Genomic DNA, 20,000 nt, shown 5'->3' on the forward strand with positions numbered 1-20,000 from the left:
AGTGGAGTACCACGGCGGGCGGAGAATCGTCTGAGGCTTCTCAAGAATGCAGAGGTGTTGAGGCTTGGTACAAGATCCAAATGAATAGCCCTGGTAACGCAGCACGTGTAAAGACAGATCCATACTTTCTGCTGGGGACCAGTATGATTTTTGACATAGAGAGGGCCCGCAAAATCAACACCAGTGAAGGCAAATGGTGGACACTCCTTTACCCTGAACTCCGGGAGGGGTGGGGATGGTGGAGCCTGATATGACCTTCCTTCGAGTTTCCGGCAAATTACACACTTGTACAGTAGCTTCTTTACAAACTGCCTGTCCTGTACAATCCAAAATCTTGCTCTTAGTTCTGTAAGGGTCAGCTTCACACCACCATGCATGACTCGTTTATGGCTGTCCTGGACTATCAGGGATGTGATGTGATGGCCTTTATCCAACAAAATAGGGTGCTTGATTGAAGGTGGTAAGTCTGCCTTGGAAAGACGACCATTACATCTCATGATCCCTTGGCTATCAGTAAAGATGCCAAACTGCTTCTCCAAATTTCGAACTTGGGGTTCTTGCTTAGGGACTTCTGAACTTCCTTGATCCAGATAGTTTCGGCGTCAACCATGATGTCTTGAGCAGCAGACTCACTTGGCAAAGGGATGTCCTTCTTAAGCGATGACTTCATGGTCCTTACAAACTTGAGAACCAAGGCGGTAACTCTTAGCAGTTGTTGTATGTTCTTTGTGGCAAATAATAAAAGAAATAAATAGGTTAGAATGGTGGCAATGATTCTCGTTATGTTCACTCGTAAACGGTGATCTCTCGTAAAGTTCGCAGACCGACCTGTTCCGAAAACACTCGACATCTTTGAACTTGCACTTCAAATATTCATTTCTTTTATCCATCAGTCCATTCACAGGAATGCATGGGCGTTTTCCATTTACCAAGAAATTCCGGAAATTCCGGTTGGGATGTAAATGGAACACACGTTTTTGGTTCGTTCCACTGGAGAATTTCCGGAATAAACGGAACTTCTGAAAAGGTAGTCCTGTTTTCCCGTTGGAAACTTTCCGATGGAAATTTGTGTTCCGTTTACAACTTTTGAAAGGTCTTACCACTTTTAGGGTATTCACGGCCACATTTTTAAATTTTGGCGCGTAAAATTGCCATCACTGGGCGGCGAACGGACCTGAGTTAAATGGAAAACGTTTTTCACCCGATGGAAATTTCCACCGAAATTTCCGGAATTTTTTTGTAAATGGTAAACAACCCATATACCTTATTCCAAAATGGCCGCTGATTTAATCGGATACAAATTGGCCCTTGTTGCCTCGTTTAAGATAAAATATTCGTTTGAATTTTAAGCTTAAGAACGAGGCATCAAGGGCCTATTCGAATAAAAACAAAAGAACATTTAAATGGTGGCCATTTTGGAATAAGGTGTATGAGCCCAACAAATAGACCTAATCGGCCAACTCAATGTTGCACCCAATTCAAACCCTTAAGGAATAAAACGTTTACCATGTCATTTAAATATGAATGCGACATTATAATGCAAATACAATACACAAAGAATCTTAATCCCGGGAGATTTGAATTGGGTGCAACACTGAGTTGACCTGCTCCCCACTGTTGCTTCATAGCTTAGTTGGTCATTGCCGCCACTGCTCGCCGGTGGCTCAGTTGGTTGAGCATTGGGCTGTCATGCGGGAGGCAGCGGGTTCGAACCCTGGTGTGACGGTCAACATTCACCTGAACACTTAGGATCTTAACTGAATAACTGAGGGGAAAGTGCTACCTTTGTACTTTCATCGGCAAATGGTTACTCGAATAAGGACTATAAACCCTCTCACGAAGATCCTCCATGTTCATAAGTTCCCTCTGGGACGTTAAAGAATCAACACTCTATTCGAGAAGAGTAGTCGTGTTCTCTCCAGAAGAAGTAGCCAGCTTGCCATGATGTCTCCAAAAAAGAACCTAATGATGTATGTGGGCACCCAAGCAGAAACAGCTACAAGTCAAAAAGGGACTTTGCCGAGTGCTGGAAAATGTAGATGTAGATGTAAATTGCACCGGCATCGCAGAGGTCATGGATTCCAATACCGTTGAAGCCGCCTAAATTTTTAGGTTTGTATAAGTTATAAGTCCAGTTAAGGTTACGGAACATGTTCGCGGGTGCGTTGGGGACAACCATCCTCATGGGCACGTAATTTCACAAAAGTGCCTAAACAAAAAATGACGTGGAAATGCTTTTAACTGGTGAAATTGAATATAAAATGTACTGCGATCAGTAAATGCAAAATGAAGCGATTATTATAATTGCGGTAAACTCGCGTCGGATTTTGGCCTTCCGAGGTAAACAATGACTGCATAGTACTTAGCAGATGTTTGCCTTGGAGAGGGTGTCGGGGAATCATTAGATCAGCTTTCAAAGAGGAGTTATTATAATTCAAAGTTCAGAGACATACATTTCTTGGATTGACTTAGTGTTAGCGCGACACCCTCTTGCAGAGGAGGGTTTCCTGTGGCGTTTAGCGAAATTTCAGGTTTCTACGATGAATTTCTGTACGCAAAGTATCCGCTCAAAGATGGCAAAATTCATGAAAAATTAAGTCGAGAAACAATGCTTAGAATTTTAGTCAACATAACGCGCGCCCACCAATAGGGCTGGTTCATATCTCCCGGTGTGTGCCAAAACTGGCGGGAAAATGATGGTGAATATTATTTCAATATCAAAGTTTCCTTTGCCGGCAATTCGAACGCGAAAGCACAATTTCTTGATTTCTCGCGTATTTTACTGATTTTGTGCAATGGGGAAAGCGAAATCTGGCCGTGCCAAATCAAAAGCAGGGCAAGGAGAAAACACAAGTTCCGGCGGAAGCAGTGGAAAACCCAAGGGAAAGCATGCTCGCCAAAATGCACGAAACAGGGTACGTAACACACATCTCTATCTGTCATTGCCATGGTTATCTTACCTTCTGATTACTCCAAAATATAACAAAAAAGCTATTTGACGCGTTATGTTAAGCCAAAGCTGGCTTTTAGGATAGGTCTAAATAATGGTCGGCTAAGCTTTTAATTGGTCGCTTTGCCATCTTTTTCCGCGGGCTGCGTGTGAAAATTATAATAATCTTTCGGTATTGTCAAGTGCCTCTACGAGCGCGCCCAACGTCTCGTAACAAAACCCTCTGTTATCTCTAAGGAGAAGACCAGGAGTATGCAGTTGAAACGCCGCAATCTACATCACAAGTGACCACATCGTGAGACAAACGAGAATAGTTTATTATTATAGAAACAATTAGTAGCTTTCAACGGTTACCAAAATAGCGATGTCGTTAGTTGTCGTTTCCTCTCATAAAGTGAGAGGAAACGACAACTAACGACATCGCAAAAATTCGAAAGCCACAAACCCGTCTAAAACGGACACAAGTTTGCCCTCCGATTGCACAGAAAAGACGAGGACAACCGTATGTAGAGTAAGCGAACTTTATTTCTACATTTACAGCTTATTTTAGCATTTATAAGCTCAAAATATGTTTTCCCATACAAAGTCTATAAATCGTATACCGAGCTTGGGCTGCCTGTGGTTACAACTACACAACCCAATACATGTAGAAAGACAGAGAGGACCTTGGAAACGAGTTTAAGATTCAACATGGTGGATACATTCGACCTTTTCCGACGCTTGAGTGTGGGAGCTAAATTTAACAAAAGACAATGTAAAAATGATCTTCGCAGCTCTCAGGTGAGTGTGGATAATACTTTTCGGAAAGGCTTAAAGAGTCTTATGCACAGATTCAGCTCTCAATGGAAGTATCAGCTTCCCTTTTCACATACAGGTTATAAGTTTGAATTCATGATGGCGTTGTTCGCTCACAGCTGTAGAGTGCGGTAGTAATTATCTATCTGTCCATCTTGAAGATTAAAGATTCTCACAGTAAAAGGGCTTCTTGCTGTTTGCAAGCATTAAATACATTAATTACTGTGCCAAGAGATGAGTAAAATATTGTTGAACCTGAGTCATTAAGGGAGGTAAGATTATGGTGATCTTAATTTTATGACACATAGGTTGGTATTGTCAGCAAGCATTTCCCATTAAGCCCAACAACGTTAACAAAAACAAGTGGTACTCTTGACTTGAACTGGAAAGTCAAATAGACAAGTTCACGCTCTTGATTGCATCACGAGTAATCAGGGCAACATGGCGGGAAATTCAAAGGTTTGTATTGGAAATTCAAAGCAAAATATACTGTACATGACTCTTCTTCTTTGGAATTCCTACAATAGCGATTCTCTCCAAATTTATTCAGCCGCACCTTTGAGCGCATATCTTCTGTCTTGGAAAACAAAAAACCCAAAATTGTGTATCATAAATACTTTTCATCGTTTTGAACTTCCTTACAAACCTTTGAATTTCTCTCCATCTTGCCCTGATTACCCATGATGCACTCAACAGCGTGAACTCGTCTATTTCGGGTCGTTTCGCCTACTGTCTGCTTTCGCCTACAGTACTGTGCAAAAAGAATGCAAACAAATTTTGCGCTTTTCGCCAAATTTCACTTTTTTTCGGCGAAATATAACGAAATTTCAGGTGAAACGAATTTTCAAAATGCCTATTGTTTCAGTCAAAGTGAAAATTCGCATAACTTTCGCAACGGCACGCGAATTTTCAAGCGAAATTTCGTTGTGACAATTACAAGCTCTCCCTAGGGGTTACAACGCATAGCTTAACCAATGAAATCCCCGCATCCTACATTGTAATTGCTCGGAATACATGAAATTCTTTGTGCATTTCATTGCACCGAAAAAAGACAACTTTCAGGTATTCCAAGTAATGATTGTTGGTTTTTCGATCGATATCCCTTGATATCCCTTGATGTCTGCAGTCTGCAGTCTGCATTTTACACTGACCGATCATAATTATTATGGCAGTTTCAGAACCAGATTTTAACCTAGAGGTTAACACCACTGACCAGGACTTGGCAGGAGTGATAAGACAGCTTAATCATTATTTATCTAAGTAGACATAAAGGACTTGGTGCGAGAAGAAAAGTGAACTTGTAAAAGATCGAAGTTAACTTGGAAGTGTGACTTCTTCTACGGTAATCGATCAAAACGATAAGGGCATTACACTGTTATACTTATTTTTTTATTGAAAAAGTATCAATTGAGTAAAGGAAAGGAAATCGCTTGTAATGCTCGTCTACAGTTTCATTCAGGTCGTGTTTACACTTATGGTTGAGAGATGAGTACAGTTGTTGATTCCATTCATTCATTAAAATGCAAAACTCTAACTGGCACTTCTACGAAATTTCCGTTTCAAGATTACGATATTTCAATTAGGTTTTCGATTATTTCTCTTAGTCACTTTTAAATGTAATTACAGTACGTACAAACTCCAACCGAAATTTCGTTTTTAGAGTAGCAAATTTTCGTCCTGTGTTTGAACTTTCGTGCATCTCAGCAAAATTTCTTTGAAATTTCGGTCAAAAAATCATACTTCTTTCGATGAACTTTCAGCGAAATTTTGAGAGAACAATAACCAAATTTGGTCGAATTTCATTTGCATTCTTTTTGCACAGTATTGTACGTCTAGAGTTGATTTGCCTACGTCCATTATGTCAGTTCACCTACGTCTCCAGTTTCGAATTTCATGGTTCTCCAATTACATTTTAGACTAAATTCGTTACATATTTGCGTTTTGTAATATGCACATGTACATTCACTCATTGTATTAATCAGTCACTGTTACATACAAACTTATTTATTGCTCACATATAAAATGAAGTTTACAAAATTTAATGCAATTTAACAATCACATGCCAAATCAAATCAAATCAAATCAAATCAAATCACAAAGAACACAAAAAGTAAGAAATCAGTAAATTAACTGTTAGTTAATAATAATTATTAATTACAAAGTTATCAAGATACCACAGTTGAAACATGACTATAATTATAGTCTGTTGCAATTTAAAATGATTAGATTTGAATTTAAAGTTAGATTAATCAAAGAGTTTAACTAGCGGGCGAGCGATATTTGCAAATTTCTGGGAGCGAGTCAGCATTCATCTCCTCAATTTCCATTAGTTTTAACAGCTGATTTTTAAGTTCACGCTTAATTGAGTTCTAGTTTTGATACAAAGTTCTTTTTGGAGGGCAGCACTAAAAATCGGATTTTGGAACCCAGAAACCAGAAATCAGAATTATCCACAATTCGCAAGAACTACAACAACTTATCCACTGGATACATGTAAAGTAATCACTACCAGTCCACTGGATAACTCAGTTGGTTTTGCTAGTGTTTACATGTATCCGGTGGATAGCGTTATCCACCTTGTAAACAATCAAGGCCTCATTTCTCGTGCATCTTGATTATCATCAAGTCTTCTAAGTGGAAATCCCCGTCTCAAAGGAGACATCAAGTAAATTTGCTGGTTGGTGAAGGGTCTGGTCATGGTTAGCATTAAGGGGATACTTTGTGGTGTCTACACAAACTCATTAATATGCATATGTACAGTAGCTACATTTGACAACCCTAAAGAAAGGGTGACATCATTCTGTCATTGCATTGAAAGATTTTATGGCTAACTGTGTCCATTGCTTTGTTGAAGTCAACCAAAATGATGGAGTTGCCAAGGAGTCAGGCTCACAGTACATGTATTTGAATTGTCTTTTCAGGCCTTTGCTGATGCCAGGGCCTCTTCTGATGATCCTGCTTATGCACTTGACTTCTTTGGAAGTTTGGAAAAATCTGGTATTGAAAATGGTAACACTTTTAAAAGGGAGGTACAAAATAGTTTTGGTGGGACAAAGAAAATCCATCAGCAAGCAGAGGAAGAAAAGGGGGAGCAAGATGTTTGTAAGAGCATGAGAAAGAGAAGAAAGATGAGGCATTCAGAGGGTAAGTTATGAAAACGAACAACAATAACCTCATACCTGTAGTTGCCCAAGGATAACTTTAGAAAGCAAGCAATATTTGCCACTGTACAGGTAACCGGTAACAAAGTTACAAAGTAACCGCACACCGGTGGCTCAGTTGGTTGAGCACCAGGTTGTCACACGGGAGGTCGTGAGTTCAATTCTGGCTGGACCAACACTCAGGGTCTTTAAATAACTGAGGAGAAAGTGCTGTCTTTGTAACTACATCTGCAAGTGGTTAGACTTTCAAGTCTTCTCGGATAAAGACGATAAGCCCGAGGACCGGTCTCACAACCCTTCAATGTTAATAATCCTGTGGGACATAAAAGAACCCACACACTTGTCGCTAAGTAGGGCATGTAGTTTCCGGTTTTGTGGTCTGTCTTCTGTTGTGTATCATGGTTGGGAGGGTAAAAAAAGGGGCCACAGTCAGTGGCACAAGCTGTTGTGGCGCTCTGCCAGCTTGACTGGCAAAGTTAATAAAATAAAGTACAAGTTGTGATTGCTTGGTACATTGTATTTATTATCAGCTTGTCTCTGGACATGACAATTTTATGAGCTACAGTACCACCCAAAAGTAATTGACCACCCTAGACGAGACCCTCGTCTCCTGAGACGGTTCAAAAAACTGTAAGTGTCTGCCCAATTGAAAACTTTTTGAAAATAAACAATGTTTACGAAGAGGCTCGTGCTCGAAAATGTAAGACCTTACTCTTAACATCTGATGGAAAAATGCAGCTGGCAGTACTGAGTAGTGTCTTATTGTGAAACTCTTCCATTTCAAATGATGCATACAGTCATGTAGTTTTTGAGTGTCAACATTTAACCCATGAATCTGCCCGTGAAATCTACATACTTTGATTCAAAGTTGATGTCAAAGAGAAATTTAATGTTTCAATAAACTTGGGCTGCAGCTGTTAATCGATCGATCGATATCCTTTAGTACTCAAGCTTACAGTAAATTCATCGAACTGCCATAAATATAATTATTGTCCTTCAAATTCAAGTTTATTAGGCTACAAGTGAAGAGAACGCCGCAACAAAACTGGTGCACATTTTAGATGCATAACAGCTTACATTGTATAATGTGAACTTTGAGAGTAGAAGGTCTGAGAAACCTCTAGCAATGCAAATCACAAATTATTATTATTCTGTTTTGTTTCATGCTGGAGGCCGGATGGTACTTTGACTGTAAAAAAATTGGTTACTATTTTTTCTTTGTAAACTTGGGTATCTCAGGAAGCCGTGGACTGTACATGTAGAAACACAAGCCAATCACACAGGCGTTAATTTGTTTTTTACAATATCAAAAATGAAAAAAAGGGTCTACAATCGTGTATTTCCTGGGTTAAACAGGGTTCTTGTTAATATTTTGAATAGGAGGATAAGAGACGACAATACCAGGTAACGAAGTAACAAAGTCTGGTACACATCACAGTTCATCATTACTTGACTTCGACCAACATAGCCGGTAAAAGGTACTTGAAAAGCCAGTAAAAATAACTGGGTACCGGCTCTTAATAAGAAACCTGAGTATTAAAATGAGCATAAATAATAATTATGCAAACACTAAAGTTATGGAGTTTTATTCAAACTGGCACAATTTACATGTATCGTCAATAATTTTTCTCGTGCACTCATTGGCTGCTACATGTAGTAACTAAAATTAATGATAACATTTCATGGGCTGAAATTTGGCAATCACGCCCCCAACTTGCATAAATCTAAAGTTCAGTTCAAGAAGCAAAATGCAATCAAAAATCATCGTGGCAATCAAAATGTTCATGCTTAGTGAAAATCTAGCCATTTTGAGAAAGGAACATTTTTCAGTAAATTGTCTCAACTTCCTCGCTTCAGGTTACACGTAAGTCTGCAAAACTTAAATCAAACAAAGAAAAAGGTTAAAGTCGGGCAAATCCTCCATACTAATACTGTACTTGCAACTTCGCATAAATTGCAATCTTTTGTGTCTGTGTTCTTATTGATGATTTAAGTTAGCCAATCAGTGCCCAAGAAATTGTTCAGCTATTGTAAAAAAAAAACCTTCAAACTAAAAATATTTATTAGTAGTAGTAACATTGTCTTACATGTACTTTGCTTACTCAACTACTAAATGAAATGGTACAGTGCAATCGATCTGTTGGCATTTCAATCACACAATGCAATAGCCCACTTTCGATATTAAACTTCAGGCCTAAACGAAAGGCACCATTTTGAGGCTCTGGGGAATAAATTCATCCCTATATTTTATAATACGCGTGCTTCTGTTTATGGGAGAAACACTAGAAATACATGTAAGAACAAGTTAGACATCCCAGCGTTCAATACAGCTGCTGGTCAGCGTTCTTTTATATATCGAGGGGTGAAATGCTGGAACACGCTCCCTGAAGAAATTATTAAATGTGAAAGCTTTTACAGTTTTAAATCTAAAGGTAAAAAGAGTCATTTTTATACAGTTTTTAAATGAATCAACTATTTGTATTCTTATAGTTTCATATTATTGTACATACGTTTTAGATTTAGTTATTCACTAATTTTTGTAAATTATTGCGGAAGAACCCTTAGGGAGCATTAATAAAGTCATTCATTCCCCAGGGCCTCAAGATGGTGCCTTTTGTTTGGGCCTGAATTTTAATATATCCAAGTGGGCTATAGACAAATTTTTGCCAAGGAAAAAAGGTTGGATATAAGGGGCAGGATTAATAACTCTTAATGTCGTTTAAAACGTAATTATACATTGTAATTAACCCATTCACTCCCAGGGGTTCCCCATTGACGAGTAAAATTGACTGGTATTAGACAGAGTAAAATACTACATTGTAAGTTTTGTTGGTACGTTGGTATGCGGAAACCGGGCATAAGGGAGAACCGCGTATACGTAACAAAGAAATATGTAACTTGCGCTCCCTGAATTGGATAGTCGTGGTGCATTTGAAGGTAACAATGAGCCCATGATGATTTGTCACAACATACAGTGTAGTTATGAGTAAGATGACGGGGAGGATCAAAGCACGTGCATAAACGAGATACGATATTGGCTAAGCACGACATTAAAAAGAATGTAAATAAAAACGCACAAAACAGTGTGTAAAACTAGGATCATTCTCACAATCTAAAACATGGGAAATCTGACACAAAACAGAAGGGGTAATTGGGGGAGCCCTGCGTGGGGTATGCAGCGCATGAATGCCGCGCAACGTTAGCGAGAGGAGAAAATCAGAGGCAAAGGGAAATTCTAGCCCTGAAAACAAATGAAGCAGTTTGACACTCGACAAATAATTAGGAATAGCAGGAGGACTAAGGGTTCGACTGAGAAACTGAATATAAAGACAAAATAGTTTCTAACATAGTGGGCATAGGTGTAAAACGTAGGTGTAAAACGGAAACATATACAAAATAACAAAAAAAACTGTGAGTGTGTACTTTAAATCCTTCCGCAATGCAAATAATGCTGAGAACTCTACAATCCAAACAAACAAAATCGGTCCATTGGAAATGACTGTCTACATGAAACTGGAAGGATTCTAAAGGCACGTAAACGGCAAAGAGCTGGTCATGCGTGACACATTTCGTGAAATGTTTTCTGGTGCGGGAGGGCACTGGTCAGTGTGAAAGCATGTCCACTTTGCCGTTCAACATGCCAGGAAGGAGAACTGCGCGAATCTCAAACTTGTTTTTAGTAGTTACAAAAAAAACAGACGTCACACAAACAGGAATTAAAAGGCATTCCAACATCGTCCCAAGCTCAACGCAGTGACTGCGACCTCATTGTCACACTGGACGGTCAAACGCAGACTGCGCCAAAGATGGCCCCACAATTTGAACGTGACAACAAAGGATCAAAATTTCCAAGGAATTTATCTCAACATGCTGGATTAAAACAAACTCTGGAAACTCCGCATGAAAGTAATAACGTTCACAAATGCTGCCACAACCAGTAAGACAAGTGTCAGTTGCAAACACCCTGCAACATTGAATGTCTTTATATATGTAATTCAGAATTAAGATTAATAATAATTATTATGATGATTGAAATTCGTGGTCTGTAACAAATGAAGAATCCACGCAAGGAAGACCCAACTTTGATGCACACATTTGGAGACAAATACCAAGTTGCCTACCAGAGATTGGAGAGATGATTAATTTTTTGTAGTCATGCGTTTGTGTAGCCATTCCAGTAACAAGTTCTAAATTTCGGAGCTGTCCGGACCCACAGATAAAGTAAATCAACTGAGTTCATCACCCAAACAGGACATAACTTGAGAAGGAGGAAAAGACTTGTCAATAGATTCTTCCAATCCAAGTGTACGCAGCAGTTCTCCAAGTTCCTCGAAATGAGAGGGTGCGAAATTAGCTGGTGAAGCACCAATAAAGTCATTGAGATAATTCAATGCTGTAAGTCCGCATTGGTTGAGGATCCAAGTGAGTGCAAAGGGAGATCTTTGGGATGCCATTGGCATGCCATTGCGGCATAGTTAAAACTGTTTCAATTGAAAGTAAAATTTAATGTTCCATGTACATGTAATATATAGATTTAGCCAAGCCAAAAAGCCGAGCTCCCTGGTTATTTATTCTTACTGCCTGTACGTAGGTTAGTGAAAATAAAAGGTTTTCGAATTGTCCGCGTTTTGATGTTTCCGGTTGCTGCTTTAATAATTAAATCATTTTCTTTGCTTTCTTCTATAGAAAAATTCACTGCCTAACTCACAAATTCTGTGGTAGAGTTTACTCTAAAAACCAATATCGCATGAATCACAAAGCGATGAGTATGATATCGGTTTATCGAGTGAAATTTACTTTGGAATTCACCAGTTTGGCAATGAATTTTTCTTGGACCGCACGAGTTTTAACAGAAAACAAGCACACCCTCAGTGAGCAAATGGAAAAGGAAAAGAGCCATTTCAGAGTCAACTGTCAATAGCCAGTGAATAGGAATCACGCTAAAATTAGAAGCCATAAAACAAACATAGTCAGTTCAAGGTCAAAGAAGAGTTTTACTGATGTACTTTATTCCACTTTATCTCTCAAAACGAGATCATTCACATTTTGATGTATTTCATTGAAACACGCCAGGTTGGCTTGGAACAAAAATAGGCAAAACGCAACCAAGAAAGGACAAACTTCAAACAAGATCCACTCCAACACTTAAATAACGTTTAGGTGCTTTAAACAAACTTCTGAAAACACAAGTTAGTGAAATTTCCCCCTAATTTTATGAGAACTCATTGCGATTACGTATTTGAATTCAAAATCGTTGTAACTGCCATGTTTTATCACATTTTTTCCAGTATCACGTCAACATCCATTTACTATATAATATATGTACATAGAAGCTATTTAATGTAAACTCCCATTGTACCTGAAGAAGGCTGGTTTGGCCAGCCGAAATATAGTACACCACTAAAATCAAATCTACGTTGTATCAGCTCTTGCTTAAAATTTTTAGTTTCTCTACTCTTATAAAGCATGCAACCTCGAGCAAGTGAAACAATCGCTGTGATGATGGCATTGATAGTTGGATAACTCAGTTTGAGGAGCTTGCCAAGAAAGTATAAAACCAGATGGAATTCCATCATTGACAGAGGCGCCACAAGGCTAGCTTAATTCAACTATTACTCTCCGTTCATGCGAATCCTGCTTGGCCACCGTGTTAAGAGGCGAGACCACGAAGCCATCAGCAAAAGGCAGTTTGTTGAAAGGTCCTGCAAGTTGACCAAGTGAAATCTCACTGCTAATATAGCCTGCAAAGGCAGCAGGAAAATTCAATGCACCACAATGGGTACGAAGGTCAAACACATAAAGAGTCTGGTTAGTGTATAACCAAGTGGCCTACCAAATTCTAAAACACAGTCCTCATACTCTTGAAGCAAAGTGCACTACATGGTAATATTTAGGGGAGAAGGAACTGGAATATGAAGGCTGGTATAGTTAAGCTGTCCAGAAGAGACGATGGCACAAGAAAATAACCTGTGGAAGGAGGTGTTGTACCATGAAAACCTGACTGTCTCAACTGCAATGTGTCACAAAATCCTGTGTTGCAATTAGAATAACTAGAACTAGCAGGTGACAACATCGGGAGTTCAGAAACAAAACGTCTTGTAATAGAAAAGTCTGGCAACCAAGAGTCTTGAGTAGATACGTTGGAACCGTGACAAATAGCACTGACAGGCACACCCCCAACTTCAGTTCCGGTAAATTTGGGAGGCAAGATGAGACACTTGTCTCTTGAGACAAGAGTCTTGCCTCGCAAGAAACAAGAGGAGACTGATAACTTGCTTTTGAGCAGTACTGTACATGTATTGTCTTGCTGTAAGGCCTTAGTATAATGTGGAAATAATTTTAAACCAGGGATGTACGTGTATTTAAGCCTCAACATGACTTTGTACGACTCTGTCAGATAATTATGCCTAGAATTGCACACACATTTGTAATTAGATCCACTTGCTCTTCCCCTCCCCAACTTCAATATCACTGCACAATTAGCAATGACGGCCCTTACACTACTAAACAAGAACTGGGACTTTTTTCGTATTATTGATGTCTGACAGTATACAAATGTAGTTACTATAATTATATTATAATATCAATTGGAACCCCAATAAGATTACAGGGCTGGAGCTTCTTTTTACCTCCATTTTGTTGTTCATATGGTTATTTTAATATGAGCAATGACAACATGAAATGCAATTATGGATTTTAAAGAACTTGACTGTCTCCCGTGCACTTAAAACGCTGTCATCTTAATGTCATCTTAATTTAATAAGGTGGAATAAACTGTAGTTCTTCTTTCCTCCTGCAGATGAAAGTATGTCCTTGGCAGATTCAGAAGTTCAAATTTTTGCATCAAAGACAATAAATGAAGGTAATGTTGCTGACAACACTCAGAAAAAGTTGTTAGAGCGTCACAAGGAACAGGTAAGGTTTGCTTTTTTTTTATCAATAACAGTATCATTTTTGTTTTATTTGATTTCATAGGCATAGAGTCAAACATCAATCATCAGTTTTCTCACCTTCAGACAACTGTTTTTGCAGCAGAAAAACCCAACACGGAAAAGAGTCCAAAATTGAAATATTCTATAGGATGCTATACCCCTGGGCCCCTTAACAGAAAGGCGATATGGCCTTCATTCTCTCTGACACGTCTGTTTTTCTGGGTTACCCCCGGATGAGAGTCTTATTCAGAACCCTAAAATAAAGGCTTATTCAATGATTCATTGTTACTAACATGCTTTTTTGTGAAACCAAAAGGCTCAAATACACTGTCAGGTTGATTTTCAGATCTCATAATTTCATCTACTGTAGCTTGTTATTCACATGATGATCAAACTTAATTTATGTAATAGAAAAAATGATCTTTTTGGCTCATAAGCTGGAATCTTCTGTTGATAACCATGATCTTGGTGAGATCTTAGGCAAGGGCATTGTAATGAACTTACTTAGTAAGATCTTACTCAAGTTATGTCTCAGATCTTGACAACTTCTTTTGTAAGATCTTGTTTAGAATTCAGTCAAATAAAATTGACTGAGATAAAATTAATATTATTGATAATTTTGCTGTGATCTTTTGACCATTTCTAGGATTAAGAACTAGCCAAATATTATCTTACATAGTTGGTCTAGAATAGAATTTTCCTGCAAAATAAGATTAAGCCAATTAAAATACTGTATATTATGAAATGTTACTGAAAGTTGAGAGTAGTATAGTTTAATTAAGCCAGACAGCCATGTAACTCTGAAAATATCTTTTGTGTGGTTTTTACTGTAGATAAATCAATTAAGGAGAGAACATCATATAAATGTAAAGGGCTCAGATATTCCTGATCTTGGTGAATCTTTTTCAACACTTCAAGAAAGGTAATGTTAAATCGTGGCTTAATGTTTATTTCAGACCGCCATCAGGCCTAATGGTTGTTCAAAATGTGGATAACGGTATCCACCAGATACAGTGTAAATCACTATCAAGTGGATTAACACAAGAAACACCAATAGCACTTTCCACCCTTTGAACAACTGGGGCCAGTGTTATCAGTAGATTCTGGTCTTTACCTGTTTGACAAAAATGTGGCTATGCTCTGTTCTTTTCAGTGAAAATAATGAAACGAGTTTATGCACTAATGTTGTTACAGTACCCCAGAGAAGAGACTTTTGTCTTGCGACATGGTTTGAAAAACTGTAAGGGCCGATTCACACGGTACAATATTTGTCGCATACGAGAAGCTCACGACAGGCCTTTAACATGACTTACAATTCTTGCAGCGTTTTAAAACATGTTTTTAAATGCTACAATGACATTTTTTCTGATGCACACAACAATCATTTGAATGTTGACACGCAAGGAACAAGCTCGTTTGGAATGGAAGAGTTTCACAATATGCGATAACGGCTTACGACAGGACCACGACATGATTTAAATCATGTCGTGGTCCTGTTGTAAGCCATTGTCGCATAGTTATTGTGAAACTCTTCCATGTCGACATAGACCTCTTTCATAATGGCAGCCAAATAAAATATTCTTTTGTTTTAATGCTAATAAGCGCTTCCAGCCTCACTATGACAAGCAAATTTTAAAAGAATATTTGTTTCAAAATGAGGGCAGTAGGTCAAATTAACATAATATTAATACAAAAGAATATAAGGTCGCCATTTATGAAAGTGGTCTATTCAAACCACATATCAACTGCCCATGAAATCCACAAACGGTGTACTTTGATGTCAAGGAGAAATATTTTGATAAACTTGCGCTGCAGAGCATGTAAAAACTGTTATTGAATCAATCAATTTTATTCAGTACATAAGCTTAAATCCATTGAACTGCCATGAAAATTTGTCTTTGAAATTCAAGTTTCTCAGGCTCCAATTGAAGAGAACACGGCAACGAAACTGACGCACATCTCAGTGCAACAGCACTCGCTTATGTTGTGTAACATGAACTTTGAGAGTAAGAGATTTGAAAAAAATGGTGATGACATAACTTTTGTGAAAATGACTTCAATATGTGTTTCAGGCCGGAGGCCAGACAGTTCGTCCAGTTGTTTACAATTTCATGTTCGGCACTTTGATGCTAATAGTAATATAAATTAATACTACTGTATTTACTTAAGACAAGACTTGGAGACTGGAATGGGGCAAAGTTTCTGGATCTTTATTAACCAAAAGAAAGCGAGCGAACCAGAAATTAAAATCCCCTCCTTGGGATGGGGGGGGGGGGGAGGGGGGATGGGAAGCCTGCTCGCTCGGTTACAAAATGATAGCTTAGGACAAAGTTTACAAAATTTATAGGTACAATAGACAAAGATTGATTCGTGTGCCAGGTAACAGATATCAAATTGACAGCTGATATTCTACAATCTTAATTAAACCTTTTGACAAGTCAAAACAAACACATTTAGCCAAGCCTAAAAGTGGAACCCCCGTCCCAGAAAGCAGTATTATATAATAGTGTATAGGGAAATAATTATGCTTCTGCATAAAGTACAAAATTAATCGTCATTAGAGTACAGTTTACAGTGATCAAACACTTCTCAGCTGACAGCAGTAAACAATTACCAACAATTTTAATTTTTTAAACAGCTGAAACTGGAATTTCATGTACAGTAATCTCTTTGACAACATTTTCGGCTTGACTGATAATTTTTACACCCTCTCTCTTCAGTTTAGAACAACAGCAAAAATTACTAATTAAAAAGTCAAGCTAAAGCATACATGTAGTAATTCGCTTCCTTGACTGCAATTTCACAGTCAATCAAAGCAGCTCATGACTGGACATCCATTTTGCATAAAACGCCTATAAATTGAAAATATATTAATTTAGTGTGGACAGTCACCACAGTAATGATGAATTCAGTTCCAAAATAAACAACCATAGCCGGCCAGAAAACCGTGTGACAAACAAGACAAAATGATCATTATAACACAATCGCTGTTGGAGATTTGCTTATCAAACCGCTTTTTTCTATTTAAGCCTTATCTGACCAGAAAGAATCTAAGCTGCCCCAAACATTGCTTACAAGTGCATTCTTTGCAGATAAATGTACTGCAGTCCAATATAAATTTATACGGCGTCGAGAGTTCAGTTACAGTGGAGTTTAGAAAATATGGTAACCCATTGATGCAAAAAATTTTGGTTTTAGCTACGACTTCATGTGACTGTCTGTCCGTTCGTATGTACCTCCACCGCTCCACATAATTTTATTCAACCTGCTTTATCAAATAAAGGATATATGTGACCAGTATCACATGACCATATCATATAATAATAATAATAATAAATTTATTAGGAATTATCATATCAGATAAAGATCTGGCCCTTCTAAGGAAATAAAGCTCTAAATATATTTACAATTAAATGGGTTGAAATAAATTATAATAAACTGATTCATTAAAAAATTTAAAGTGTTGCTATGATCAAATTTTTATCCCTTAAATTTTTAGGTTTATTATATAGAATTCCAGGAAAGATTAAACACGCCGTTTACCATTTGAAAATATCTGCATTGGTTCTGGAGATACTTAAGTTTGAAAAATGTGTAAAATATGCCACATGCCACTGATAACGTCATTCACTCAACCCAATATAAAATCAAGTATATAATTATAAATAGAGCTATCTCGGTCAATTTGCAGCAGAGACCATTGAAACTTGGTAGGCTAATAGTTTTACATGCAACACACCTTCAGCTGTAAAGAAAATGGTTCCCCTTGCAACGCACTCTTTTCCAGTGTCCTTCAACCTGATTCAATATTTTTGGTGATCATAAGCTAGAAAAACATTTAGCAAGGCAACAAACTCGACCTAACGTATTTATATCCTTGCAGTATCATGCAGATGAGGCACCATTGGGAAATATCAAAATAGAACGCCAAAGGTGGCCATTAAAGCCTTTAATATCAGGGAGGTCTGGAACCCAGTATGTTGCCATGGTAACAAAACTGGTATGCTCATAGTAGAATCTTACTGCAAAGAATCAAGCATTTCTGATACAAATTGGCTGCGATATCTTTTTCCATCACATTTGATCATAACTCGGTTGAGTTTATGACGTCATCACTTGGCTAAATTGCATATTTTGAAAACTTGAATAACTCTGGAACAAAAAGAGATATTTGAAAATAGTAAACAGCATTCTTCTTCTGCTCATGTAGTCATAAATACTACATGTTTATGTCTTAAAATGGGTGAGATAGGTAAGATGCAAATTTCATCATAGTAGCACTTTTTAAACTAGGTTAATAGAAATTAAGTTGACAATTACTTAATATAGTCTCTCTATACTGAGTTCTGTAGCAGTTTTTAATCACTGTTGAAAAAGGTGCACAATCAGAGTACCCCAATCAACATTATGAAACTATTTACCAATTAAAAACATCACACATTCATACCTACAATACTCGATCATCAAAGTCGAAGCTCTTTAGTAAAAAGTACTCTAGACTAAACTTACAAAAAATAATTTTTCCGTGTTGGTGTCAAAATTTGGAATAAGATACTGAGTGAATTTACATCTTGATCAAAAAATTCCTTCAAAAGACAATTGAAAAAGTCTTTATTTCAGATCCTGGGTTATGAAGATTCTTATCTTGATGCCGAAAATATTACCTCCAAACTCAAGGACTGTACAATTAAAAAAAATTGATCCAATTGCTTTAGTACCTAATCTGCTCCTATACTTGATTATTGATACGTTATGCAACTATAATAGATTGATGTATTTACCAGTTATGCTTCTCCTTATAATTTAATAATGTCTAACTCTTAATTTTTTTCTTTACTTAATGATGTAACTAATTTTAATAGTATGTTGATGATTGACCTGCCTCAAATAGCAAATCTGCTACCTGTGGGACAACATGAACTTTGCTTAATTTTTGTGGGGAGAAAATAAAATAAAGATGTGTATAAATGTGTGTGTAAGCTCTCAAACTTGAAACTTGAAAAACTTAAGTTTACGAGTGACGGATGCTCTTGAACTCTTTCATGTAAATTTCGATTTTAAAAAGCTTTGATGCACCTTTGTTGATAGGTTACTTCTCTAAAAGTAAACTTGATGATTTTTTTTGGTGTTAAAAGAAATAACCAGCCAGAAGGATTTTGTGCCATTATAATAAGATCATGTTCATATTTTTGGCTCTTTTAATGACACGCTGACTAGCCGATGAGCAAACACGCAAATCATTTCCACATTCACCACATTATTTGCATCGCAAACAATTCAGAGTAAACAAAGACGAGGTGACTAAAGAAACCCAATTTAGGAGAGCTCATAAATACTAATGAACCCATTTTGCGTATGTGTTGACATGCCTCGGCATTTTGTAAGACGCATTTACGTGTTTTGCGTATGCACGTTTTTTTGCATACATTTTGGTTTGCTTATCCCGAGCTGCGCTGTACAACCGTCCAAGTTCTCCTTCTTTACTTCGTTTGGAGATTTGGACAGTTTGTTGCAATATTTGTAGTCTGCTGGTTCCAGTTTCCCCTCTTCCCTTGTATCAAAATGGCCGCTACATGATTTCACAATGCAAGGAACAACATGTTTTTAAAGTCTTTAAGGAGCCGGAATTATGAAAGAAGAAGACACTGAACAGTTTTCCACATACCAACCTGGGTGTGTGGAAAACGAAGAGCCGCCTGTAATTCACAAGAGATAACATGAATGATGTGTTTTGTTATTTGCTGTTTTTAGTGGTACTGTATGTGTCCTGTTTGTCAGAAGGCTTTCAATTGTGGGTTTATTAGAATTTAATTAAGTGACTTTGGATTTGCATTTATGGTCTCATAGGAGCCAGACACTTGTGGTTGACTTGAGCTAAATTTACCCATGGCAGGAGTTTACATATTATTATGTTTTGTTTGTTTAGGTACAAGCTTCCTTCATATATGATAAAAAATGTAATGCAACGAGGATACAAATGTCCTACACCTATTCAGATGCAAGCAGTTCCAGTTATGATTCATGTAAGTGTCGACCAACTTGATATTATGCCTACATGTATATAGACTGGATGGTTAGGAATGCAGCTGGATTAATTAGCAAAATTAATAATAAAACCATTTCAGGAGGGCTGGTGTGCCAACTGATAATGTTTGAAGCTGA

General features: G+C 37.6%; 2 protein-coding genes and 1 pseudogene across 2 annotated transcripts in view; 1 reads left to right on the top strand and 2 right to left on the bottom strand.

Annotated features, from left to right (window-relative positions):
• Positions 1 to 497, bottom strand: part of LOC138020607 (uncharacterized) — a 921-nt gene extending 424 nt beyond the window's left edge. Inside the window, exon 1 of the mRNA XM_068867562.1 lies at positions 1 to 497. This exon is cut by the window's left edge and continues 424 nt beyond it. Coding sequence (XP_068723663.1) covers positions 1 to 497 — 497 coding nt within the window.
• Positions 498 to 3,607: 3,110 nt separating this feature from the next.
• Positions 3,608 to 20,000, top strand: part of LOC138022353 (probable ATP-dependent RNA helicase DDX52) — a 39,029-nt gene continuing 22,636 nt past the window's right edge. Inside the window, exons 1-5 of the mRNA XM_068869465.1 lie at positions 3,608 to 3,730; positions 6,667 to 6,889; positions 13,706 to 13,821; positions 14,672 to 14,760; positions 19,765 to 19,861. Coding sequence (XP_068725566.1) covers positions 3,641 to 3,730; positions 6,667 to 6,889; positions 13,706 to 13,821; positions 14,672 to 14,760; positions 19,765 to 19,861 — 615 coding nt within the window. The 5' untranslated portion in view covers positions 3,608 to 3,640. The remainder of the gene's footprint in view (positions 3,731 to 6,666; positions 6,890 to 13,705; positions 13,822 to 14,671; positions 14,761 to 19,764; positions 19,862 to 20,000) is intronic.
• On the bottom strand, positions 9,702 to 11,360 carry LOC138018750 (uncharacterized; annotated as a pseudogene).

Source organism: Montipora capricornis, chromosome 10 (assembly GCF_036669925.1).
Source record: "Montipora capricornis isolate CH-2021 chromosome 10, ASM3666992v2, whole genome shotgun sequence".
In the NCBI taxonomy this organism is placed as follows: Eukaryota; Metazoa; Cnidaria; class Anthozoa; order Scleractinia; family Acroporidae; genus Montipora; species Montipora capricornis.